A 21,060-nucleotide genomic window follows, 5' to 3' on the forward strand; every position below is an offset into this window, starting at 1 on the left:
ACTTTGATGCAGTTCTTGGAGCTGGCCTTGAGCAGATCACTTAAGACCTACCTGGTCCTGTAAGTGTTGCCATTAATTTAAATAATACCAAGACGAAAACTTAAATCTCCCTGGGTCTCTGGCACTGGATCCAATATGCCTTTGTCTTGCACTTTATGATCACCATGTTTAGAGAGAGACAGCTCTTTGCAACTGGGTACGTAAAGCTGGATATGCTCCCGCAATCCGCTAGAAAAATACGTTGGCCTTTCAGGCAATCAATAGACTAAAACAATGGAAATAATGAGAATAATGATAACAGGATGAACATTCAGCATTATGGGTGAGGATCCTTTGAAATCCATTAGTGACAGAGTAAGAGGAGTTTCAGTGCACCAGCATTTGCCATGTTTCACTGCATAATTCCATAAATTTCTGCTTCTCCTTTAATTTCAGAAAGACATTTCAGTAGCCTCTGGCTTCTATATTTTATTTTTTCTCATCTACTAGCTAGCAGAAGCAGAAAAATAAACACACAACTAGGAGCTGTATTCACAGACAGGAAGTAACTTTAATTAAATATTGTGAAAGTTGAAAAGTTTTTACAGCTTGAATTTCTGCAAAAAAATTATAACAATCTCTACAGTAGTTAGTTTCTCTAACAATAGAACTGTACAGTGTGTGTGTCTATTCAAAAAGATTTAGATAAGAAGGTGAAAGGTTAGTAGTTTCAGAGATGACTTCATTTTAGCTGCATCCTAGTACAACTGTGAGGAAATAGGCATACTTTATGCAATCCAGTCATTGTGAAGCTTCACCTTGTTAAAACTGAAATCTGAATGTTTCCACTTAAAGCCATATTCTGTAAACAGCTGCATCTTTTACTTTGTAAAAGATAAGGGTGGTGCGGGGGAGATTTTTATAAATTCCCATTCATCAGATCACTATACATAGCTGCAACAAAACAAAATTGTGCACATTGTCAAAGGATCTTTGGACACTGGCGTAGAAGACTACAGACATCGATGGCTAACACTGGTGTCAAAATCGCTATGACTTTGAGTGGAGCTCTACAAGAGTAATTGATGGTGTCACTGGACAAAATATGGCTTTAAATTTGATTATATTGTCGTGCTGTTGCTTACTATGTGAATTAGAATAATCGCTTGGAATACAGAGAAGCAATAAATTGATGTCTCTCACATTTTCCAGTTTTCTCTTCTTTTATTTTCTCACCATGAAAAAAAAAAATCCTGTTTTCTTCCCTTCCCCCCAAAGATCACACTGTGACATTCTAGTGAAAACCATTGCAAAATTCATACAGGAAGCATGCACAGTTGCAGCATCGTTGTAAATGATTTCTTGCTCGACTAGAAAAAAGTTATATTGTTTTAAGGTAACAAAACAGTTCTTTTGTGCTTTTCAATTCCTTTTTTTTTTCTTAGAATGTTAGTGATGATTGACAGTTCTGGTGCACAGTACAATGTACAAGTGAAATGAATATGATTTGCATTGTTAAGGCATCCAATCTGCTGGTTTATATTTATGTGAAAGACAGAGAAATATACAAGCAGACTTAAGAAAGAAAGTATTTTCATTGAGTTCTATGAAGTTTCTCCCCATATTTAATGCACAAAAATGCGTCACTCCAAAGAGGAGAAATCCCATGCATATTAATAGAGTAAAACAGCATTAGTTTTTGTTAAGCCTCAAAAGCAAAGGATACATTTTTTTTAAAATCTACATAACTAAATGCTACAAGAATAATATGCTACTTTTTGCCATATATTGGAAAAAACTTCTTAACTTACAAATAATACAAAAATAGACAATGGCTTTGGGGTGGAAATTAAAAAAAAAGGAAGCATGGTTTTAAACAATTCTAAAAAAAATCCTATAAATGAAATGTTTTAAAATCACATTTAAACAGCTAATACAACGGTGAATGACCAAACAAATCAGCACTTTTCACATAGCAAACATACACAATAAAATAAACTTGGTAGGGGAAAAAAAGCAATGTACAAATTCCAAAGATAAATACATTATTTATATGGATATCTTACAAAATCCCCTTTAAAACAAACAAACAAAAAACAGAAACAAAAAGCTTTTTTTTTCTTTAATTAATTTTGCAAGTATGTGCAAGCTAAAGGTAGTGAGCTCTTTTTGCAAAATATGCAGTAAAATTCTTTTTTTGTGATATTGAAAAACTGTCTTAAGACATTAAAATGTATAAATAGAACAACAACTTTGGCAAAAAATCACAAAAAATCTACAGTATTTATAACTACATACAAAACACAACAGCAAAGAAAAAATATCAGGTAATGCATCTTCAGAGCTTTGCTGCCTCTTTGACTAATAGTTTTTAAGAACACTTCCCAGATAATGATAGCAAAATTTTTGTAAAACAGAAGCTATGGTTTTGATTTGAAACCTTCCTAACAGCCCCACCACCCACCCCCCAAACTCATGTTTCCATTTACTATTCAAAAGCAGTTACCTGTTGCTTAATATATTATGATACAAACTGAGAGGGTCGACTGATACAGGAACAATCCTGGCGGGAGGCTGATGAAAACGTGTGCTTTTAGATCGTGAGGATGCAGAACCACAGACAAGTCTGTTCTCGTTCTGCCCCATAAAAACAAATAGGTGAAGGGGCGAGGGGCTACGCTGAAAACACCCTACGCCTGATGGCCGCAGTCTGTGTCAGGAGACGGCTATGCAAAATCCAAATGGCATTTTACGCACAGCTCGGGTGACACTAACCTTCAGGAAGGCCACTCGTTTGGAAAGAGCCTGATATATAAGCTAAAGAGAGAGCCACGCTCATCTAATTCTGCAGTTTTAGCATTATATCTAGAGGCACTGGATTTTCAGTTCAAGAGGAAATGTGTTTGCTATTTGCATCTTTACCTTCCCTTTCACCAAATTTTCGTGTTGCATTATTTACACAATTATTTAGCCTGATATTAAAGACAGAGGTTATTAATCCCACCCCTCATCCCGCCCTCGTCATCCAAAAATACCAGCTTTCTAGGGAGTGATATCTATTTAATTAGAACATTAAAAATGCATCATATTAGCAAGTCACCACAGGATAAGCAACCTGTATGAGCCGACCCTTCATTAAATGGCCATAATTCTTCTACGAGAAACTAACTGGCACTTCTATTCTGTCCCATACAGACTTGTATGTAAATGACACCACTTCATTTTTCTTTACACAGCTTTAAAAAAAAAATCATAAATTAAAAATGTGGAGTTTCATCTCTAGTGTCCCTTGTGTAATTGTATGATTTATAAAAGACAAATGGTGTTGAGTTAAATCAAGCCTTAAAAAAACACAAAAAAAAGAAGGAAATAAAAGCAAGCCCCCACCCCCGCAAAAAAAAAAAAAAAAAGTGGATTTTTTTATCAACATACAATAAATATATCTCCCAGTTATTTGGGATGGACAACTTGAATCAACACCTTGCAATTGTAGATTGTTAATTTCAGTATTTGCAAGGATGGTGATTTTTGTTTTGTTTAAAAATCCGCAGTTATTGTAAGATTCTTCTTTATTTCTTTTTTATTTTTAAAAAGGCCTGAGTAAAAAGTTCCACTCTGGGACTTGTATCAGATTCTCTCTGAAGCAGAATTCAACCTCTTCATTAATAAAATTCTTCAAGGCAATTCTTTCACATGGGGGGAACAATCATGCCAGATATAGCTGTCAGGAGGAAAGGGGAGGGGGGGAGAGAGAAAGGGTGGGGAGGAGTTACTTTTGTGCATTATCAAGCAACTTTTAAAATCCTCAGAACTTTTAAACATTTACTAGCAATGTACTCAGCTGTACTGTGAATTAAATTGATATGTATCATCCAGTAGAGACAACTATGTACACAGTAATCACGGGAAACCTCATTCTGATCAGAAAGTGCAAGCGATGCTGAAAATAGTGATTTCCTTGCAGAAAAAGTGCACTTCCCCTGGTATCAGAATCGGACCCCAACTTAATTTTCTGATTTTAGTTTCAAAATTTCAAAATGCTCAGGAGGCTTAAACTTGACCCAGCCATTGCCACACATTCTATTACTCTTTTAAAAGCAAAGCAGATACTTGCTCCACGTGTGAGAAAATGGCTGGAGTCCCATAGGCCACCAACACTACAGACCTGGTAGGGTGTTCATTGCATTAGGCACACTAACAGTGGTTCGTTCTCCTCTGCCAGTTTTCTCTTACGAGTTCAGTGTTCAACCCTGGGACTTCTTATGTATGTATTTCCAGGTGCTCGGAAAAGGACTTAAACTCTCAAATCCAATTTTCAAATTGAAATATGTCCTTAACTGGTGGTTTAGCAGACCGGCATCTCATGGTTTTATTACGCTTGTAGCAGACATCACCAACTACATCGAGTGAGTTGTATATTAATGTTCATTTAGAATGTCTTCTCTTTTGTTGGCTAAGTTCAAACATCAGTATTTCTTTATTATGCTTCCTAAGCTCATTTTCTATGAAGCCACCACTTCTTTTAAAGAGGAGACATTCATTAAAAGTCAACAGGTACAGACTTCCACCTAGCTTGACCTCCAGCTTGGTCTCCCTCTATTTACCGGGGACTCTATGCAGATCAGACATACCAAGTGTCCAAGTGATATACTGTGAGCAAGCACATCATTACAGGAGGTAGTCATGTAAGTTTATGATGAAAACTGTAACAACAATGCATATTTAAAATACCAGTTGTACGGTTATTTGCCAAAAGGTAGAAAACAGATTTGCCTTCAGGTTGGCGGCACTTCATGGGCACTTTATTTAAATGCTAGAACTGCCTGCCATCTCAGACATCTGGACATGTAATTTCTTAAGGAAGAACTCAACCCTGTGACTGGTGCTGATTCATTGTGCTTTAATTACAGCTGCAATTATTTGATAAGAACAGAGCCAAAGTAAAAGACTCACAGATTTGGGGTTGGAGGGGGAGAGGAGGGAAATGTTTTCTCCACAAACACCACCATATGTGCAAGAATTACAAGTCTAATCAGCAAGGGGAGAACAGCTCGAGTAAACTGCACTGATTAAATGAAATAAAATGAGAGGAGAAGGCGAGAATGCAAAACACATCCACATGTTTGCAACAGACCATCCTCAGAGGTGACATGTTGCAACTATACAGCAGCATTTCAATTCTTGGAATTTATCATTCAGCAATGGGTTTATGTGGCATCACCATACTGATTGTTTCCGCTCCACATAAGGGCTCTTCAAGGAGCTGAGAATGAGGATAAAAGGGATAGAGAGGTGAATTAAGTTGCTTTAAGCCCTACAGGAAGACACTCAAGTGAGTAGCATAGAGGACACCACTGTGTCTTAGATGTTCCTTGCTGAGGTATTTCCTCTCATGGGCCTTTTTGGCTCCACCATGGAGATAATCTGAGGATGCACTTTCATATTATCTCCATAGCTATGCTGTCTCCTTCATCTCAAATCATAGGATGAATTCGATATTGCCTTTTTTTTGGAATCCTTCCTGATTTAATTAACACTGGGTGAAACAACAGCAGCTTTGTTTAAAAAAAAATTCTCAAAGGGTTTTATTTCGACAGTGTCTCAAATGAGTTCTGAATTCTCACAATTGGGCTGTCCCCTTCGTACATGTGACTGAAAATGAAGCAAACCCAAGCCAAGCAATGCTCTCACTGTTGTGGTTTCTCCCTACTTTGCTCTTGGGATCCTTACATATGCGCCAGGGTACAGACCCTGAACCACAGACCTCTATGGCGTCAATAAAATAGGTATTGACAGTGATGGATACAGTCAACCAGACTGTAATTCTGCTGTGGCAGCCCTACAAGGCAGCCACCTGCAGCTAAGGGTGAAAGCGTAATTTTCCCTATCTGAATACATGAAAGACTCACGTGGGCATGGATCTGAGACACAGGTTTTGACCCACTTCTCCTTCTAGCTCATTGTATTACATCAAGCAATTTGATTTGTTTCTGTTTGTTACCTGAGGATAACAATTTTTATCCCTATTAAACTTGGAGATTTCTGGATGGCAGCTGTTTAGCAGAATATAGGGGTGGGATCGCAGTGCTTGGACATCAGTGCCATATATTACAGCGCAGAGAAGAGCAATATTGACAACAGTGCTCCCTCCTTTACTGCTCAGATAAGGAAGGAGTTGAGCAGATGGGAATGGGTAGTCTTCCTATATGTGATGAGTGCAAGTGAGCAGAGTCAGATGGATAATTAATCCTCTGTGCATAGTACTTCAACCTTTTTTGTCCTTTTCAGCCCTTTCTAAATTTAGTGAAACTTTAAAACAAGATGTTGTTTTGCTTCAGAAAAATTACCTATACCTCAGAAAATGTCAAAATATTATGCCAACAAAGAATTTTCAAGCGAAAAGATTCATCAGAACCACATCAATTTCACCACAAAGTGGTCAAGAATCATCTCTCTCGGGACAGCACAGCTGTCTACCCTGGGTAAGAGCCCAAACAAAGGTGACATAATTGCAACTCCTCCCTTCATGGCTTAGACATTACCCTGTAGTTACATATCAGCCATGAACATTTTGCCATTGGAAACAAATGGTACAGATGCAGATCTTAGCTCATTTTTCCAAAGTATTATTGTTTTTGAAGAGCTCTGAAATTCTGAATTAAATTGCAAGGCAAATGGCAAATGATATCTTTTCTGCTTAAAAGCTTTGATATTTCCATTCTTTCCAGGTCTTCATTTATATCGCTGTACTTTTATTCTGTAAGTGCTACATCTAGTCATGCAAATTCTCTAGCTGTAGCATGTTATTGATCCTGAAAACAGAGATATCAGTGGGAAACGGTATAGCTATGAGATCACACCACCTCCAAAAAGGGAGGGCAGAGAGTAGGAAAACTCCCACCAATGGGCATTATTTCTTCTATCATATACTAATTTGTATTTGCTGCTAGCAAATTACAGAAATAATGTATTTTGAGTTTTACAAAATTGCATGGCAAAGAGAACAACAGATAAGCCTAGCTGTTGTTTTAGTGAGTTCTGCTGATATCTGAGCTACATAAGGAAAGCTTGATTGCTTTCTGATGTATCCAGAAGCCCAGGAGAGATAAGACAGCCTCCTTACACATGGTTGTTTATTTAAGCATTAAGGCACAACAGGCAGTGCATTTCTGAGTGATTATTACAAGCCTCAGGTGGTGTCAGAAGGCATGGGACTAAGGGCTCTGTGTCTTTAACTCACCAAGAAGTTCAGTGATGACCTAGAAATGAACCATCTTTTGGTGTCTCATTCCTATTATGAAAACAGAATTGCTAAATAAAAATTAGGGGAAACACTCAGATCTGTATGGTTTCTGGGCATTACAGATGTGGATGTGACATAAGGAGGAGGCAATCAGCAAGCCCCAGTTATGTCCGGTGCTCTCAGCTCATTCCATAATTGCTTTTCATAACCACGTATGTGGAATCTGAGAATTCCATGTCTTGTGAAAGGAAAAACAGTGCTTGAAAAAGCTCCCTTCTGTTACTCGCTTTTTTCTCTCTACCCGGAACAGCAAGTTGGGACAAGGTGAAGAGAAGAAAAAAAACATTACCGTGTGCAAAAGTTTCTAGCAGTCAACTCTTGGCCTCTTTTTTATTTTTTTAATTCAGAGGTGAAACATTTTTAGCTGTTGCCTTTAAAATTTGTAGCATGTTAACAGTGCCGAATTTTTTAAATGCGCAAAATGTAATCTCCTAAACACCTCAGCTCATCTGAAAATTTTGTTGTGTTTTATTCCTGATGTAGTATGTATTTATAACAAAGTCCTGACCAAAGGTACCCAACGTAGGAAATATGTTCCTAGTATTTTCACAACTTCTGTGTGCGTGTGTGTACATCTGCAAGGATTCCTCCTTCCTATTCACCAGTGTAAAATGCACTGAGGACAATGCTTTCCTTCAGTCACAATAGATCCCAGCTTTTATGAATGAATTCCTTCCACTCTGCCTGCATATAGATTTTTTTGGCTGTTAATGGTGCTATCAGCATTATGCCCGCAAGCCCGGTGTTTCTCTTCCCAGAGGCTGTAGAGTGACATGTGGAGTCTGTGGAGCTATCCTCCCCCCGCTCTGCACAGCTCCTTCTGAACACGGCTTTAAAAATGACGGATTTTATTCCCTGCTCAATGCTTTTTGGATAATTTGCACAGGCACGTGGAAAGGAAAACAGACCTCAGGTCTGGGGGAAGCACAATGCATACTGCAAAATCTTTCCCACCTCTGGCACAGTTGGAGGCAGCTGGCTGCATCTGCTTATAGAAACTCCTCGGTCTAAGCGAGCATGAAAATGTCTCTCTCAGCACTCTAATGCATAGGGAGGTAATTACACAGGAAGGTTTAGGCACAGTGTTGTAAAACAGGCTCAACCAAACAATGAAATAGGCAGTGCTGGTCCTTGCGGCATCCTCAGTTTGACAAGCTTTTGTCTGTCACTCCCTCGGCTTAGCATCAACGCTTCAAAACGTATTTAGGTGCCGATGCTGGAATACTTTGTAATGAGAGGGGAAGGGATGCAGAAAAGGAGCAGCCACTTGATACCAAGAGTTGAAGAGGCTTTCAAAAGGGCCCTGCGCCATTTATGGAATTAATTGGCACAGAAGTACATTAATCAGTGGAAACTAATGTTTGCCCTGGTACGAGTTAAACAGGAAAATGCTGCTGTTAGTTTGTAATGTGTCTTCTATTTATGAAAGGCAAAGGTTTGCGCCAAGCTCTGTAACGGTCTATTTGCTCTCAGTAGGATTTCTGCACAAGTGTACTATGACAAAGGAAAAAAGGAAGGGAAGATTGAGTGACGTACTTCAGGAGAAGGCCAGCCCCTGGAGAGACCCTGCAGTGGAGTACTTGCTAGAGTCCACAAAAGACTGGTCTGATAAAGGACGACAACAGGGAATAAGAGAGGAAAGAAAGAAAAAGGATGGTATTAGTAAGCTGAAATATTACTCGTTTTTATCATAACAGTAGGTCTGCGCTTTAAAAGACATAGCCTCTCAATTCAGCAGTATTAGTCGAGTCAGAGATAGTGTGGTTGCCAAACACCTGCATGGTACTAGGTGGGCTGGTGGTGGAGTCCAGTTACTCTTTACAGGAGGAAACTTTAGGACAGAGACCACCAGGGATCCCCCATTGTCTTCTATCCCCTTTGACAACTCAGTGTCGCTTAGAGCCTTGCAAGGCACTAGGAGCTCACGGGTTTGAGAGCAGCCATCTATGCTCCAGACTTGGTTTCACCTACCTTGCAGGCTATTGCCATTGGTGCTGGTGCAGGTGGGAGGAGGAGAAGTTTGCGGTCTCACAACAGGCGCAAAAGCACTCTTCTGTTTCACCGCTGAGACCATGTTGGCTGGTGAGAAGGAGAAAATCCCAGAGGAACTGCTACAGTTTGAGGGGAGGCTAGTGGAGGAGGCCATTGTCGGACTTGATGGCACAACTAGAGAAAAAGAAAAGACCCCCCAAAAGGCATTCCTTAGTATTAGTAATCAGCAGGTTGCAGAAACAAGAGAATTCTGCTTCTTGGATGCACTGGGTCTAATTTCAAATGGCCAAGGCCTTTACTGCAGTTAGATTTCTGTTTGTTCACAGAGCGTGATCAGTCACTACAGGAAACCCACTTGTTGTTTTGTTTGTTTTGCAGGTGTTCAGGAGCAGTTATTCTAGGAGCTCTTAACCACACCCTTAATTCTCTGTCAATGCAACTCTTTACTCTTACGACAACTTTGTCCTGCCATCCTTTTTAAAACTTTTCTAGCGATTGGCATTAGCCACTGCCCTGGTCCGAATTTGTAATGTTTTTGTGTAGGTGGATAAGAGGGAATCCAGACTGTGTAGGTAACTCAGGGCTTACAAAACTGAGGGGCAAGGAGAGTGGTTAAAGTACAAATCTGGATCTGGAATTTTTAACTTGGAAAAGTTTGAGTTTTTAACTGGTTTCCAAAACCAGCATTTTGAGCTGTGCTTTCCTTGTAGCAAGATGGCTCCAGAAAGACCTATGGGGTTTCAAGCAAACTTGCAGAAGGTGGAGAGGTCCTAGTGGCGATCCAGTCAGCCTGCTTGTCAAAAGTCAGCAAAAATGGTTGGGTTTCTTTCCTCTCTCAAACCCTGCAAGAACTAGGGTTTAAAAGGACTTGTTCTGAAAGCTGTGAATATATATTGTCCTGGGATAGAGTTAATTTTCTTCTTAGTGGCTGGTAAAGTGTGTTGTGGATTTAGTGTGAGAATAATGCTGATAACACACTGATGTTTTAGTTGTCGCTAAGTAGCGCTTATCCTAAGTTAAGGATTTTTCAGTTTCTCATGCTCTGCCAGCAAGCAGGTGCACAAGAAGCTGGGAGGGAGCATGGCCAGGACAGCTGACCTGAACTAGCCAAAGGGGTATTCCATACCATAGAATGACATGCTCAGTATATAAACTGGGGGGAGTTGGCCGGGAGGGGCGGATCACTGCTCGGGCATCGGTCAGCGGGTAGTGAGCAATTGCATTGTGCGTCACTTGTCTTTTCTTGGGTTTTATCTCTTTTTTTTAATTTTATTTTACTCCTTTTCATTACAATTATTGTTATTATAATATTTTATTATTATTATTAGTGTTAGTATTACATTTTATTTTAGTTATTAAATCGTTCTTATCTCAACCCACAAGTTTTACTTTTCTTTTCCGATTCTCCTCCCCATCCCACTGGGAGGGGGAGAGTGAGTGAGCAGTTGCGTGGTGCCTAGTTGCTGGTTGGTCTTAAACCATGACATTTATATATGTGTGTGTGTGTGCATGTGTATATATACATCTATGCACATATATATATACTTGGAGGCTGTCCAGCATGAAGCAACCAGTGAGATGGCTGGTCTGACAGTTTTTTACTCCTTTGGTCTCCTGGCACTAGTGTTTTCAGTATCTGTTGTACAAAAAATGTGTGGATAACTGACAGAAATCATGCTTTTCTTTTATCTCCCATTGGAAGAAACCACTAAACCTTTCTCACAATGGCCTGAGATGCTTTCCATGTCATAACTACTAGTACCAAGTCAGTCTTCAGCTTCCCTGTATCCATCAGCTTTGGGAAAGTTTCTACTGCTGGGACATCCCAGGAATTCTCAGTGACATGAAAAACAGTCATATTTCTCACATAACCATTTTATTTATGCACAGGAATGGAGCTGGTATTTCATATCTCACCCGAGATAGAGAATTTTGAAAATTAAAATCTGTTTTATAATGGTCAAGACAAATAATTCTCCCAGAGGATCTATGACCACCATCTGAATACAGTCAATACAACATTCTCATTCAGAGCCATCGACTGGAGTCTCAGCTGGAATAGCTAAGCAACCAAGCCATTCTGGTATACATGAAATGAAGATCTGGCTTCAACTACAAGACTGAAGAAAATGAGAGTCTTCAGTTTTTCTAAATAAGTGTAGACATAAGGCTTCCTTTTTTTAGGGACTAAACTGATTGTCCAAAACACAAACCTGCTATAGAGGAGGTTCAGGTTTTAAACACATATATCCTTAAACTGTTATTTTACTATATAGTGGGATAAATATCTTTGGTTCATGTATTTATCATTGAGGTTTTAAGTGAATTTGTTTTCATGAACACAAAGCCAACTAATTCTATATTCAGACAGCATTGCCAGTTTCCCCGCTTATCCAACAAAAAAAAGGGAAGGACCAATAGTAAGATCCCATACTTTCATTCTTCGTCCTGTTTAGAAACTGCTTATATACATGAGGGGCCTATGAATAATTACATATTATAGAGTAAAATTCCTATCATCTGGGCTTTGAATTATTATTTTATTTGCATTTATGTAGATAAAAATCACCCTATTTAAGTTCTTATTTGAGAATCTGATATCATATTTGTTAACACTGAGGAAATCAATTAATGGAAATTAACTGTTCAAAGTTTCACAGTCTGACAGATACAATCTTAGTCTGAAGTCACTCTATGTCTGGAAGTACTTGCTAAGGGAGAGCAATCAAAGCACCTAAATTGAATTGCTACTATACAGCAATTAGTTTATTGATTTAATTAAGAATGCCACCTTTTAATTTTCAGGTCATGATTGAAGCATTTTCTGATTCAATGGATTAGGCATTAGCAGAATGACAGAACTACCAAGAAAACCTCCCAAAATATAACAAGAATAGAGATCCAGGGCTGGGAAGTGGAGTGTTATTCTAAAGAGGACTTTGTTCATAAATATGAAATAATACACTGCTAGAGTATTTTAAATGCATTACTGGCATCTGCTTCCAAAAAGAAATGTCTCATCAATCATGTTGTATTATGAATTCAGAGTGCGCAGATTCTATGACAGTAAATTCAACTTAATAAGTAAGGTACTTTGTAACATTACATGTTACATTATTATTAGAGTACAAAAATAATAACTGGTTAGCAATTCCCAGGTTATAAGTACTAGTAGTGTGGGTAAATATTTTCTTCTAAATTTGCAGCAGCTAACAAGCCTTGGAGGTAATTTTTAAAATCAAGGTTACTATCCCTATTTTAATTCTGAACTCTGGCAATGCAATTCAAAATAATTCATTACTGTTGTTACACCACTAAACTTAAGATTTGCTGCTTAAACCTTGGTATGTCCAGCAGTCTATCCTGTCCATGCTAGGGTCTCAGCCTATAAACCTATTTACATGACAAGACCTTCCGGCCTGATTCTGCTTTCTGCAGATGTCGGTGGAATCCTTTTTTGCCACATGAGTAATGTCAGAGGAATTGGGCAGGTCCTATTCATTTAATTTTCTCTCTGAGCTGTGAGAGCGGCTGCAGTAGAGGTTCGTAGGCCTTTACCAATAGAAATGTATTTATATTTAAACAGGTTACTAAACCTTTAATATCAAAATGCAGAAAGTTAGTCCTACACATAAATATTTCCACAGCTGGCACTGTAGACTGTAAGCTCTTTGTATGACTTGCATCTTTGGGGCATTCACTGTACGGACACTAAAACACAAACTCTAAGAGCCATTGTCACATTTCACTGACTAATACTAAGCTCTCAGTGAATTCAATGTAATACCTACTTACAAAGCAAATGGAGTATAAGCAATCAAGTTTAGGCCCAATAGTAATTCATAATTTCTATAAAGGTTAGGAACATATTATTTGCTCAGAGGTCTCGGAAACATCATCATGCAGCTTATGGAAATGTCAGCCTTATTACAGTAAACTTTTCTGCCCTTCATATGTTACAGCTGGAAAAAACTATTCTTCCTGCAACAAATATCCTTAGCTTCATTTCATATGCACTGCAACAAAAAGTTGTGTACTGACAACAGACTTTTGATCCACTCCAACGGACATTGTCACTTATGCCCTCCCTGCTTTCTAGCAATGTTGAGGACAGCATTTCTTATTTACAGAGTACAAGGTAAGTTATGAAACTATCAGCCCAAATCACAAGAGACATTATTCTTTTTAAGCTATTATGAGACTCCCTAAATAAATAAATAATTAATAATAATAACAACAACAACAACAACAACAACAATAATAATAATACAGAGAAGAGCATTACTGGCAACACTAATGTCTTCAAAGGTCAGTGCCTTGGAGAGGAGTGAAAGCACCAAGCTCTGTTTCAAGTGCTCAAAATAGAAATGAGATATTGAGTATCACAGAAAAGTCACCATCTCCTTCTAATGAAAATGTGCAAAACACAGAAAAGCCATATAATACTCACTGGCATAGGGAGAATTGGCAGCAGATCCATTCAGGAAGGTTGGAGAACCGCCTAAATTTGACATTCCAGCATTCCCATAGCCATTCATGCTTGTTGTGACAGAGTTATAATTTGTCTGCTGAGGGGTGGTGCTTGGCACATAGCCATGAGGTGACACGCTGCTTGAGTTGCGAGTAAAACCTTTTGTGGGGAGGGAATACATTTAGAAATTGGTATTAGGCCGAGAACAGTCTCTTACACAAACAGCTACAAGCCAGTAACTCTGGGCTACCTAGTCCAGCCGTGGTGTGCACGGGGAGGGCCAGGACTGACCCCCACTACCAGCAGGTAACCCAAATTGTGAACCCTTGCTGCCCAGGTCATTGCTGATGGGAGCACAAAGGGGGAGGAGGGAGGCTACAGCCTTTGCAGCTCCTCAGGCAACCCATGCCCTCAAGCAAAGATTACCATTGGGTATTACAGGAACACTCACTCTAAAGAGAGCTGTTTGTAGGAAATGGAATAAACATGACCTACATTTTCAAAGTGAGGAGTACATACCGACTTAAGATATGTTAAAAGCATGTGATTTCTGTTAACTCTCTTCTGATGTCACTCTCATTTAACACATCTCAAATTAGATGCTCACTGCATACTTTAGAAAATGTAGGCTATATTTCTCAAAGTAGTGGGATATCCTTAGTCTTTTTGCCCTAGTGTGATCATTATATTGGCAGAAAATTACTATCGAATTTGGCACCAAGTTAAAATTTAAATCTCTACCTAATTCTGGAAATGACGTTTGGGGAAACTCATATCCAAATATCCAAAAAGAAGATTTGTTTCTAGAAGCACAGAAATACAAAACACATCTTCAGTCCTAGAAGAAAAAATGCCAACTTTTCTTCCTACCACACAGTACATCCATAAAATATTTTAATCTAAAAATCATTGCTATTTTTTTAGTGTAATGCAAAATAATTTTGTCTGCCCTTCTAGAAAACAGCCGCATTCTAATACTTTCTCATTAAAGTGGATTTTTAAGTTGGATAATAAATGGAGCTGAGCCAAGGAGAGGGGAAAATGCAAAGGGTTTTTACAAAAATGTTCATCACTTTTTTTTTTTTATTTTTAACTGTAGGAATTGAAACAATATTGATTTTATACAAAGTGAAAAACACTTTATTATAAAAATCAAAGAAGCTCTGAAAGTGTCTTTGTAACTATCTCTATTTTTTGCTAGTTTCAAAATTTAGAGAAATCTCAAACTCTGAAAAAAAATCAGTGCCAATATTATGTCTCTTGCAAAACCAAACCAAACAGACAAATATTCAAGGGATGCTTTTGTGTTATAAAGAAATGCGACATAGGCCCCAGACTGAGAGATCATCCTTGCTTAGGAAAATATATAAGCCAGTACTTAACATTAAGTACATGCTCAAGCCCATAGAAATCCTTTTAAAATTAGTGGGATTTAAACACAAATACAAGTGTTATCCTGAGCAGAAGGAAAAGCTATTTAGCTATATGCAGAAGTGGTTTTCCCAAATTGGAGCAAAAGTCACTAAAGCAAGCCCTGTCCCATGACAGTATTGTGTCATTCAAAGGTTGTGCTTGCGTGTGGGATGGTGTCTGTCTAGGCGTGCTCCTAGCACTCTTTCACTGCTCTGCACATTTCCCTGACTTTTATCAGAAAGGTTTCATAGAGAGAGGAAGACGAGTCTTCTCCTGACCCTGATTGGTGGCTTGTGAGGCTTCGGAAACATTGACAGCTAGTTGACCACTAAAGGAATTCACTCCCATCATTCCTGCATGGACTGACGTGTTAGCAAGGGCAGGGAGCTGGTTGTGATTGCGGGGGACACTGTAGAGTGCTTCTGCGATGTCTGCTGCTCTTTTCAGGATTATTTCCTAGAGGATAAGAAGGGAAAAAAGGAATAAAAGAGTTACCAATGCGGCTCTAACAAACCTTTTCTTACATACTAAAATGAAATATTTCCCTGTCCAAAGGCAAAAACTAGATGCTTGTCTTTCTAAACCAGTTGGCTGACTGATAGCTAATGCTTATAAGAACTGCTGCCTTCATGATAAATCCTGACATCTGTGGTAAGAGAGTTGGAAGTTTCAGTCCCAGCAGCCACGCTTCTGTATAACAAGACCAACGGGCAGAATGGGGCTGGAGCCTAGACTTACTCTGCCCTAAAAGCTATCTTTAGGGTAAGATTGAAAAATCACTGGTGGCAAGACATAATGCATACCATTGCCCATATTATATAGTATCTGGTGAAAGTGGGCAAATGCCTCCAGGGTTAATAACACGTTGCATTTACAAGCACTAAATTCACACCCTTTACAAAAGAAAACAAGCAAACTAAACCCCACTCCAGGTATGACATTGCCCTCTATATTTATTCTTGTCTCACGTTGTAGTGTCACATACCTTTAGCCCCTGATCTATCTATACATCTAAGAAATAGCCATGTTTTAGAATTGCTGAAGTAGAATGCATTTACCTGGTTATTATGTGGCATACCATAGAGTGCTTCTACTAAATCAGCAGCCCTCTTAAGTATTACTTCCTGTCAATACAAAAACAGATGCATTCCTCTGAGTTCAATAAACTCCTTGTGGGGAAGAACAAATATTAGAATCTTTTATACTCTTCCATTAGTTGCACTGTGTTTTGCGTGGTTTTTTTTTCCTCCCACCAGGTACACCTTAATTGTAACAACTCTCAGCAACCACTGAATGGTGTTAAATCACTAGTTCATCCTATTCACACACACGCTTAATCAAGTCAAAAGGTGAGAATCATTGGTGCTGCAAAATAAAATACATCACTCAATTGTCTCTACCATCTGCACTATAAACCACTCATTGGTTTATTGCAGAATACAATCCTGAGGTCATTTAAAAGATTACTGCAATCAATGTCATTCATAGCATGTTATGAATCCCTTCAATGTGTTTATTTTATTCTTAATTGCATACTGCAGGAATTGTGACCTTACCCAGCAGGCCACATTCAAAAGATATCCAATCAGTCCTATGCTACTGGTAATGTAACCTTTCAACTTCTTTGGTTTGTATCCTGATATGGTGGGTCAGGGTAGGATCCATGTACATAAAATGATGCACAAGAGGAAAACACATGCTGTATGAAAGAATGGCCCAGTATGGTGCAGTGTTTCCTGGAAACATTCCCTGCATGGACAGCAGAATTTAAAACAGCCTGGGATTTAGTTCTCCATTTGGGGCATTTTTTTTTTCTCCATTTTCCTATATGTTCTTTTTAACTTAATATTTCTTAGAGTATTTTAAACTGACATTCAAGTAATAATAGCATTTCCTGTGTTCTTACATTTTACAGTGTGGAAAAAACTCTATGAACTATCCTGATAGAAAATGTAAAAATGCGTTGCAGAATTAACCTAGAATAATTTTTTTTTCTTATTCTTTCAAAGCATCTAGCAGATTCCCAACTGGCTGATCAAAACCAGTCAAGACTCTCTGAGTAAAACAATATATTTTTGCAATTCCCAGCCCCGAAGTATTGCTCGAATATACTAACAAAATGCTATTCACCACGGTATATTTCTGCAAGTAGCTCACAAAAATAGTACCAGTTCTAAGGATTTTACAGTTTTCTACAAAGTTAAACTTTTTAACTTAAAATATTTTACACAATAGCCATATTTTATACCAAAAAGAAACAGTAATGCTCAATTTTCATATACTGTAGACTCTGATCAGAAAATAGAGATATAATTGCATTCATTTTGCTGTCACCATAACCTCTTCAAAAATCCTTGAACAACTCTTCAAATGACAAGCTTTTAGATGCATATTAGCATTTTTTTCAATTTTAAATTCTCTATAATATAAGATAAAATAGTTGTCATACTGCAGTAACTACTTATGACATATATAATGTCCTAAATTCAAAAATGAGATGGAGGATTTTTGTACTCCCAGTAAACATTTAGGCTTGCCTTCTGTTGTACACACCCCTCTCTCAGAACACACATTTAAATGCTTTTCCATATAGGAACTGAGATGTAATATATAATTGATGGATTTTTAAATCACTACATTTGAAACAGATTCTGAGGAGTTAAGTTGCTACAGCCTTTTTCTGGTTTTTGTTTGGTTGGGGTTTTTTTTTTCTTTTTTTCTTTCTGTTGTCGTTGTTGTTTGGGGTTTATTTTTGTGTACCTTGACCACAACAGTTAGCAGTATAATCATGGACAGACAGACTACAAACAACATCCAGGTACAATCAATCCTTGTTGCTTTACCAGAATCATCAGAACACTGAGTTGCCCTTTTTGCCTCATACTGAAGGTACAAACTAGAGAAGAACAGAGATGTTACTGAAAAATGTTATCTTTTTCAATCCATGATTTTAGGTGCAAAATTACTGCACAGGTGTTTGACTTTGCAAACTAGGATTTATTTCACTTCAGTAGAAATTGTTTGCACTATATATTTCACTGATGGGAAATTAGAATGTGATACAGAGCCCACAGAGTGCTTTGGAATACTGTTAACCTAAGCTGTCATTATGCCAAATTACTAAAAAAAAAAAGAAAGTTTAAATAGTCATTTCTGCTCTACCTGACTAATCATAGTTATTTATGTAATGCTGAGCTAAAAACCTTAGAATGCATCTAAAAAGAGTTTGAAGACCATGTTAAAAAATGAGGTAATTACATGGAATCTTACAGCCACTCTACCTAATATCAAATAAATTCCAGTTCTTAAACATCGGAAGTTCTTTGATGCCATATCAAATTGCATATAAATAAAACTAATTGTCATGATGTTTTATTGAAATATGCTTGACAAGTAGCATTCAATTTTCCTAGCTAGTCAATGGTTATATTTTTTTCAACATTTTCAGAGACTGTAAATTTGAGTTTCATACTTTCTCTAACAATATTTTCACACAATAAAAGCATTTCTTGTTTATGACATTTTCAGATCATACAAAGTAGATGTTACACAAAAACTCCTGTGTCAAGTAGTGGTATCTTCTATTGAAGAGCTGACGGTAGCTCCTATAGACACAAACTAGCTTTAAAAATACACAGTAAAATGCTACGACAGACATGCTCAAGACATTAACTTCTTGTTTTCTGACTGCACCTTAAACCCTTTGCAGATCTGCTTAAATTACCACAGAAGCTACTGTTCCGACTCCACATACAAAGGAGCCCCCAAAGTCCTCTATAAGTTAGAGCAACAGACCTTGCAAGGTGCTTGGATTGCGGTGACCAGAAAATTGTTCTCACCTCCATGTCATTACGCTCACAGTGAAGCAGCCCCCGAGCATGTTTGTGTTCGGGATCTAATATATTGCCTTTCAATCAGAGCTGAGAGCCACTGAACACATAGACAGAACATGACGAGCAGGTCAGGAAAGCAATAAAGATTTTACAGAGCTGTCCAAGGTGCTAAATTTACTCAATAATGGGTTTGGCACCATAGTGTTAACCTCTCATTTACTACCAGTTTGAGGGACTAAATTGAAGTAGCTGACTTCATTTACCTTGAAATGTATATTTTATGACATTATGTAAGTAGATTGAAAGGGCACTGCAGTTTTAACAATTTAAAGGCTAGAGCATGTTTAAGATGAAGCTTGAATATTTATTGTATATTGCACTTAAACTATATTGTATATTAAAATGCATTGATTAAATTTGTAAAAGGTATTATAAAAAAGGACAGCTAATATAAAAGATCTATGTCTTTTAAAATCCAATTGATACTGCATGTTACCACTGCAATGGTGATAGATAAACAGATAGATAGCTGGACAGAGCAGCAGACAGACATCAAAAAGTGAGTGAAACTCACGTTCCATAAAAAGAAATCTCTGCATAAGCTCAAGGTCTGTTATTCCAGATACTCCTTTGTTCACAGAAATTTTTCTTTGCCTTCATCTCAGAAGCCTAGATTTTCATAGCAGTAAGTGGGCATCATGTAAGGTCCTTCCAATTGAATATGCAAGTGGAAATATTTCCTGAGAGAGACAGAGTTTGACTAAAGCTAATATCTAATTTATGGGGGCATTTGTCAAGAAAGATCCACTCTTCTATTAATGCTAAAAGTCTGACAGCTTTCGGTTTAAAATAAAGGACTTTTTACAGCATTTAGTTAGAGCTACAGTGAGGGTCTTCTTGTCTTGCATTTTATTTCAAATGAGCTTCATTTTATTTCTATAAAAATAACAACTGAGCAAATATTGAAAAAAGGAAAGATTACTTTAGTGATTAAATATGATGCATCAGAACTCTGCCCTCCATGCAGCAACACACCACAGATCCAGAGGCCATTTTTCTTCCAAACTGAACCTGATTTTCTACTGAGGGATTTTTACTTTTTTAATTTTTGAAACAGGAATGTAATTGAATATTTTAATCAAATTTTTCTCCTGAAAATACTAAGGGATGTTTACATAAGCAGAAGAGGAGGCTGGGTAGTGAAGTCTGCTGCAACTTTGCATATTCCAAAATTACTGTAGGAAAGATTATATAAATCATACTGGAACGACTGTGCTTTTGAAGCACAAAGACTGAAATTCAGATTGAATACACTTCTGACAGCAGGTACCTTGAACCAACATTACAGCAAATCTGCATGTTTTGTTTGTGGCACGCATTCCTTCAGAAGGAAAGAATTAAGATCACAAAACTTGCATTTCAAGTTTTAACACGACGAAAACATTTTGTGTCAAGTTTTATCATGATAAACACATTTTCTGCCAGCTTTAAAAAAGATGGGATATTTCTTCTGTTGACATCTGCTTACTTTTTATTCAGCAACTAGTGAAAAAAATCCACTCTGTGTCCCAAAAGGGCCGTGAGTCTAGTGAGCTAAAGGGTATCTAGAATTACACTGAGTTATTTGGCTTAAGTAGCTAAATTAGATAATGTCCAAGGTACTTGTTAAATCTAAATGAATTTTGTCAAGACGAAGCTGACCACAATATATAATACTCATCAGCCACATATTGTATTATTGAGACCACCCCAAAGGATTTATGTACTTGTGGAGGGCGTGGGGGGGAAGCTGTTCTAGCATACTCTGAGGCATTTATCTTATGTGTTGTCTAGATATCATATCACCTTCTAATGCTCTTTAGCATTATAATACAAGAGAGAGCTCATTCATCTTCTGAAAGGGTACTTAGGGATGATGATGTCATTCATACTTCCTTGACTCTTATGTCTGACCTCCTGGCTCTGCCTTCTAACTTCCTACTCTCATGGCTACTTGCAAGAAAAAAACTCTTCTGCAGAGTCGAAATGTTGAACATCAGACTCCAGTTCCCTTCTTCACCTTGGAAAGG

At 37.9% G+C, this 21,060-nt stretch overlaps 1 protein-coding gene across 7 annotated transcripts in view; it reads right to left on the reverse strand.

The window, feature by feature from the left end:
* Nucleotides 1–530: 530 nt before the first annotated feature.
* EBF1 (EBF transcription factor 1) overlaps nucleotides 531–21,060 on the reverse strand; it is a 285,268-nt gene continuing 264,738 nt past the window's right edge. For 4 of the 7 annotated variants that reach the window (XM_052816657.1, XM_052816656.1, XM_052816655.1 and 1 more), the window contains exons 12-17: nucleotides 16,217–16,282; nucleotides 15,437–15,614; nucleotides 13,725–13,904; nucleotides 9,254–9,448; nucleotides 8,819–8,887; nucleotides 531–3,700 (exon numbers count right to left, since the gene is read on the reverse strand). In XM_052816657.1, coding sequence (XP_052672617.1) covers nucleotides 8,820–8,887; nucleotides 9,254–9,448; nucleotides 13,725–13,904; nucleotides 15,437–15,614; nucleotides 16,217–16,282 — 687 coding nt within the window. In that variant the 3' untranslated portion in view covers nucleotides 531–3,700; nucleotide 8,819. The remainder of the gene's footprint in view (nucleotides 3,701–8,818; nucleotides 8,888–9,253; nucleotides 9,449–13,724; nucleotides 13,905–15,436; nucleotides 15,615–16,216; nucleotides 16,283–21,060) is intronic. The other 3 variants (XM_052816660.1, XM_052816659.1, XM_052816658.1) reach the window with 1 other exon arrangement.

The sequence above is a fragment of the Harpia harpyja genome, chromosome 20, assembly GCF_026419915.1.
Source record: "Harpia harpyja isolate bHarHar1 chromosome 20, bHarHar1 primary haplotype, whole genome shotgun sequence".
NCBI lineage: Eukaryota > Metazoa > Chordata > Aves > Accipitriformes > Accipitridae > Harpia > Harpia harpyja.